This window comes from Sphaeroforma arctica, assembly GCF_001186125.1.
Source record: "Sphaeroforma arctica JP610 unplaced genomic scaffold supercont1.53, whole genome shotgun sequence".
Classification (NCBI taxonomy): Eukaryota; class Ichthyosporea; order Ichthyophonida; genus Sphaeroforma; species Sphaeroforma arctica.
Genome location: NW_014040505.1, coordinates 1 through 6,675, shown reverse-complemented (window position 1 = coordinate 6,675; position 6,675 = coordinate 1). Strand labels below are relative to the sequence as shown.

The 6,675-nt window shown below is 42.6% G+C and overlaps 2 protein-coding genes across 2 annotated transcripts; one reads left to right on the top strand and one right to left on the bottom strand.

Moving 5' to 3' along the window:
* Positions 1-3,150: 3,150 nt before the first annotated feature.
* Positions 3,151-3,632, bottom strand: SARC_01356 (hypothetical protein; the record flags this gene model as incomplete). Its single annotated transcript, XM_014304912.1, has 2 exons — positions 3,151-3,285; positions 3,534-3,632. 2 exons carry the CDS (start codon positions 3,630-3,632, stop codon positions 3,151-3,153), a joined length of 234 nt encoding a protein of 77 aa, XP_014160387.1.
* A 2,071-nt stretch (positions 3,633-5,703) lies between these two features.
* On the top strand, positions 5,704-6,497 carry SARC_01355 (hypothetical protein; the record flags this gene model as incomplete). Its single annotated transcript, XM_014304911.1, has 2 exons — positions 5,704-6,097; positions 6,404-6,497. Coding segments are annotated over exons 1-2 (423 nt in total), but the record flags the coding sequence as incomplete, so codon positions are not given.
* Positions 6,498-6,675: the final 178 nt, after the last annotated feature.

The window sequence follows — 6,675 nt, the reverse complement described above, 5'->3', positions numbered from 1 at the left end:
CTTCGCATGTCCTTGCTTAATAAGGACGTAACCAACCAACACACAGCTGGCCAGTCACGACAAGTGTCTAGCTCATGCTGGTGTCGCTGCAGGATCAAGTAACTTGTTCCTGTAGGGTCAAACGATTGCATTAAAGCAGAAATCCATTGCTGGGGAGCGATATCATTCGTCTCCAGCATGACCGTGAACGCATTAAGCGTACGGGGTAGCGTGTCGAGGTCATGGTTGTTTCTAAACTCGACCTGCTTGCTGTTGGCATCCCAGTTCAACTTCAGTCGACTGATCCGTCCCTTGTACTTCTGGTTATCCCGGTGGTCTTGCCCACGTTGGGCCTGAAGTAGATGATTGATGCGCTTCTGCTAGATCGCGATCATATTAGCATAATATGATGCGTCATCAGCACGGTGCTCGTCATGGGCGATTTCCATCTTAATGGTTTTAGGGTTTGTTTTAGAATCTTAACTTATGACTTCAGTCTTATTCTCCTAAGGAATGACTGTGCTTAAGAAAAATTTCGTGGTAGTTATCTACCTTTACGTTTAAGTAGTCTAAGTAATTAATAACTTTGCTAACTTTAAAATGTGTAAGTTTCGGTCTATCAAGGCGATATTAACGCCTTAGAGTAATTAAACGCTTAGGTTAAGTCTAAGTATAGTTAAATTCCAAATAAATGAACGAAATGAGTCTTGTAGTAAAGTTAGGTATGCCTCGAGAAAACAGCAATACTCTGAGGGATTGCGAGGCTGAGACATTGCCTATATATAATCCTCTCAGTATTGTTTTTGCCGAAGGGATTTTATTTAGTGTTTCGTTGTCGCTCTAATAGAAACTATGGTATGTTTCGTTGGGGCGAATCCGAGAGACTCATAAAATCCTATTTAAAAAAAAGAAAAGAAAAAAAAAGAAAAAAACTCCTGTTGTCCATAGTTATTGCATAAACCAATAACGTACCACTTATCAAGAATTACCGACTTAGCCTCCATCAGACTGGCACATCTGGTTGGCTGAATGGAGGATAAACTAAGCAACGCTAATAGTCTTTAGACACCCATGTTCGGTTGAGCCATCTCGCTACCGAAGTATTCAGATACAAATAGATTTGGAAAGTAACTATAGTTCTATTAATAGAACTAGACCAAATCTTATGTTTGGTATTTTACTGGGGGTTGGGCACCCCTAAAAAGTGTGACAGAAGATCAATCGATGCGCCGAGTCATATATGATTTGATTAAACTCCCGCGATCCAAGCATACTGATTTCTTATGTGTGGCTTCGGGCTATAACTTGCCTTACGCAATACCGAACAAACGCCCGCAAACAGTGGCAGAGTTATGCTATCACGTCTTTAATGATTTCGGTTTCCCCCGAGTACTATGTTCTGATAACGGTAGTGAGTTTTGTACCGACGTAATGGAGGCACTTATAGTCGTATCAGGCATGACCCATAGGTGTGGTGTTCCTTATAAACCTTAAACACAGGGTGCAAATGAGACACGTCATAGAGAACTAAAGAAGCTATTGCGTACCGCACTAGATAACGTTGAGGATATGTGGCCTTATTATTTGAAATGGGTTCAGACTCAAGTGAATAGCTGCATGAATCCTCAAACTAGAACACTCCCGTTTCACTATTTCTTTGGCCGCTATAGTGAATTACAAGCAACGTTTGACAAAACTGCGCCTGAAAAACACGCTACTCCGTGGCTACAAAAGATCGAGCATATGCAGAACGTTGTTTACCCCTGTTTACTCGAGCACAAAAATCGTGTCCTACTTAAAGCGTATGACCGATGGAATAACACTAAGAACATTGTTCAGTTCAAAGTTGGCCATTATATTAATATTATAAATCGCAATGCCAACGTTACCGAACTCTCTTCTAAGACAACTGTACCTTTTGTTATTTCCTACCATGATGAGAAGAGTGATACTTACGAAGTGAATAACGTAGATGGTACTAGCGCAACTAATCAAGGCACTCACCGTATCCCTACCTCTGAACTCTCATTCGCTCGCTAATTTGATTCTGATGTCCCGGTTATGGAGTCACAAGTCAAAGATATAATTGACAAAAACATCCGAAGACGGTTACACTTACTACAAGACCCGTTTTATGGATGGGACAGTAGCTTGGCTAACCTCCGATGCGTTTCGTGAATCTCGCGACTTCCGTCGTATTTTTAATAAGAAATGAAATAAGCGTTTACATAAGAACACACGAGATAAACGGAAAGGGTTTCCTCAGGTGACTACAAACCCGGATGGATATGAAATTCCCTATTTGCCGTCTACTTCCTATGTGACTAAACTTTCCGATCTGCTTACCAACAGGGCAGACAATTCTTCGAGCTTACTTACTAATGAAGAACAAATTTTGGCTATTACCTTACCAAGTAATAAACATAAGGCGCCTACATCGGAAATGGTTACTGGACCAAATACTAAACGACATAGAGCACAACATGAGTCTTGGACTCGTACATATAGGAACATACTTACTCGATAAGCCATGACCGAAACCGTTTTACTTTGGTTTTCGCTTTACGAACTAGATCGTACCTTCACGTACGTCCGTAGTCCTAAAAGCTACTGGGGGCTATGTAGAAATACGGCCTCCGGTCAGTCTAAAATATAAAGATCAAATGAGATAACACATTGGTTTTTATTTGTATTTAAAATAAATAAATACAAGTTTTTTTCTCTCCAATATTTCCAAAGTGTTCTAAATTCGCTTTGACGGCTCCAATAGTATGAGTATTTGGTATGACTCATTTACTTGGACCTATTTGAGACGATAGTAGATGTAGGATATTATAAACTAAATTTTGTAATCTCTGAACTACTACTTACAGATTTTGGTCTTCCCGCCAATCTCCAAAATCCAATAAGTCTTTCTCTTTTTTTAATAACTTTTCTTCAGATGGAACTTTATTTATATTAGCTAATGTATTAACTTGGCTTACGTTCTTATGTCTATCTACAAATCAGACATGTGGTCATGAACACTTAGTACTTCTAGTGAAAACTAGAGGTACGTTCTGTGTGATCGAGGATATTAAGGCTCTTACCAAGAGGCAGTCCCGATCATTCGTGCACAAGCTACCACTGCTAAATCCTAACTGAATTACATTGTATCTTAGTTTATATAACCTAGTTTAAAACATAGAAATATCCATCGAAGTCTACAGCCATGGGTCCATGGATGACACTGAGCAGTTGTCCCTCCATATCAAAGGCTCCTGACCATCTTAGGAAACTTGTGTCGAACCCGATGAGCAGGTGTGTCTGGTAGGGTAAAGTGTCAACAACTCACCATGTTGGATCCTCGGTAGAAATAAAGCCATCAACAGTGCCAACGTTGGCGGCTAGTTGTACTTGCGATGTAGAGGTACTGGTGCCTAAGGCCTCGATACCATTAATCGATGGGAAAAAATGTAAGGTGTACAATTGATTGATCTTAAGTTTATTTACCATATAGTTGAATGCCGAACCAACATCCATGTACACTAGGATCTCACAATCTTTTACTTTACCTTGAACCATTGGTCCATATTAGAAGCCAGACTTGCTGGGTTTCTGGCTTGCTGGTGGTGAGGCTGCCGTCGGCGTCTTTCTCGGTTTCGGGTAATCATTGACGATATAACATTGTTTACAACAATTAAAACATGTAACATGTTGTATACTCCTCTTTCTTGACGGTCTTCTCTATTAGTGTCGCTGTCAAAGCTGATACTGGAGTCGGAGCTGGCGTTACCGACAAATGTTTAAAATCCCTGGGTTTAGGGGAACGTTGTGAACGCTTGTGAGGTTCAGGTGCCCTGTTACGATCACGGTCGCGGTCACTCTGGCGGTGATCGGCGTCTTTCTTGCGCTGGGTGCGCTGGGTGTACGCAGTTTGGCGTTGTGTAGCTCACGTTGGCTCAAAGGCATTGATGCGGTTATCGAGACGACAGTTTTCGGGTTGCTGGCGGGCCTCACCCGTTGACGGGAGAGGCACGACTTCAAGAGAGCACTTGGATCCTGCTGTAGTAGTCATCGGGTGGACCCAATCCAGAACTTCCGGGAGTCCATTAATTTCATAAATGGCAGCCATAGATGGCACATACAGAGTATCACAAAAGACCTCACGAATAAAGTAGCGCACTTCGTCCGCGGTGTGCTGGAGGCCTTCAAGGACCAGTTCACCAATTTTGGGGTGCACGGACGTGAGGTACACAAGCTTGCAAGCGCCCGGGTCAGTGACGAGGGCAAGCAATTTCATGACAAGACTACCACCCCTGTGGCCTAAAAAATGCAGCATTTTCACAACCTGAGACTCCTCTTCGGGGTTATAAACAAAATATTGTCGCAGTTGCGTACAGTTCCACCGGTGCGCGGACACGAGGGCTGCCACACCAGCAAGTTCTTGTTGTGCCTTCTGCAGTTTGTCGGCTTTCATATGTCCTAGTTGCGTGGACTTCACACGCTTGCTCACCCGTAAGCTTATGCCTGCCAGTTTAAGAAAGCATCAGTATGCACCTGGATGGACAGTAGCGAGATATATTCAGTAAATATGTCAGCACAATAGGCTGTATATTTGTGACCCTCACGGATGAAACCTAATTTGCGACACTCACGGACCATTTTAAGAAAGCATCAGTATGCACCTGGATGGACAGTAGCGAGATATATTCAGTAAACATGTCCGCACAATAGGCTGTGCATTTGCGACACTCACGGATGAAATCGCGCCTAGTTGTCTGTGAGTTTGTCTGATGCAAAAACCGATACAGTGAAGAATATTTGCCTGCGATTCGCATAAGACGCTAGCAGTATGGTGTACCAGCTGGAGGCGCGACCAGCTGCGGCCCAAAGGGCAGATCCGAAGAACATTCGACAAATCTGTCCGTGTACTGCTTTTTCTTGGTCTGGCTCGATGCAAGTGCAATCACGCGTGGTCACGCGCACCGCCAAAGCCTAGAGTGTAGGATGAAGTAGTTGGCCTTTGAGGCCGGCGAACTGCTTCATCCCTTGGACCGAGATCGGGACGGAAATGACTGTGGGCATCGTTGCTGAATAAGCTAACGGGATAAGTGAGATATCGGATTATTATACACTGGATCGATACTACTTAATCAGTGCGAAGTACACTAATAAAGCAAGATGTAAGAAGAGATGCTGATTTCCGAATAGTGTAGGTGTGCACAAAATAGATTATGACGGAATGTAAGATGGGATTATGGTTTCAGGCAGGATTGGCCTGTTACTGTACAATGTAAGAAGCGGAAGCTAAATATAGAACTACAAAACTATTCTTCTTTTTCTAATAAATTGTCAGTATCATATAGGTAACTCCCATGAAACGAGAGGGGCCTAAGGTACTGTGTCGTGTATATATAGCTGACCGATGATACTTGACATTATTTAGGTTCAGTATTATAGTGTGTCGTCACTTTTTATCAAGTCCATCCTGCTGGTGCATGGATTTGAGGATAGTTCGAAACTCCTGGGCTGGGGCGCCTTACATTTCTTACAAAAAATTAGCAACAAAAAAAGAAAGAAAAACAAAAACAGAAAAAACAGAAAACCAAAAAACTAAAACAACAAACAGAGACCTTGGGTCCTGGGCCTCCTGGCATATGGGGAGCTTTTATTGTAGATCAGCCAAACCCTAAATATTTAATGACGCCACAACAGTGACAACACATATTTTGGATAAATGCATCAGAACAGTACTGACAAACTAGAGTATAAAATACCTCGATGTGGTATATGACCGGTACAACGTGATGGAGGTTCCATCCAGCACGATGTCTGGCTCCTCCTATTCATCTGGAGCTTACCCTCCAAACGGAGAGGGGCTACAAAACGGACAACTCGCTTACCATGAGCAACATCACGCACATCAACAGCAGAACACGCAGTACAACCACCAGCAGTATTCACAACACAGCATACAGCAACAGCAGCAGCAGCAGCAATCGAGTCACAATCATCAACAATCACAGTCATCGGATCAAAATGCCCATCAAAATCAGCGTCCACCTCTTGAACAGGCACACCAAGTGCAGTACTCAACTTTGATGCCGAATGAGTTGGCGTCAACAAGCTTCAGCGGGTAAGTATTTGCTTGCCTGACGATAAAGGTATCTAAATGGAGTTTGTATTTCTTCCCTACTATTGTTTTAGGGTACAGATTGCACTACTTATCTTTTCAGCCTCTATTCTGTTTTCGGACACAATGTTATGCTAATTGTTTTGCGACTTTGGTCGAGAAGCGAGCAATCGCCCCTTGTAGTCTGGTAGCAAATACAGTCGAGGTAAAGTCTTTTGCCAGTATGTGATAAGGATGTTTGTTATTGTATATTATATTATTACGGCGACACTAATACAGAAACGCTCACGCGAGCAAAATGGCTCGTAGTCCTCTTTCAGATACTCTGTCAGCGAAATCCTTAACGCGCGAAGTCCAGCAAGATGTTGTCAATCTGAAAGAGTTCATGCAGGTTGCCAGACTGGTATGTTACAGAAGTAGGCTGGCTTTTAGTATGATATTGCTACTAGTCACTGTTAAATCAAAATCAGCAGTACAACCTGATGACAGCATGCTATATACATCTGAGAGGTATTAGCATGTATGCAAGGTTCGATTTTGAGTATGTCGCATGGTGATATATGTATAAAACTATATGTGTA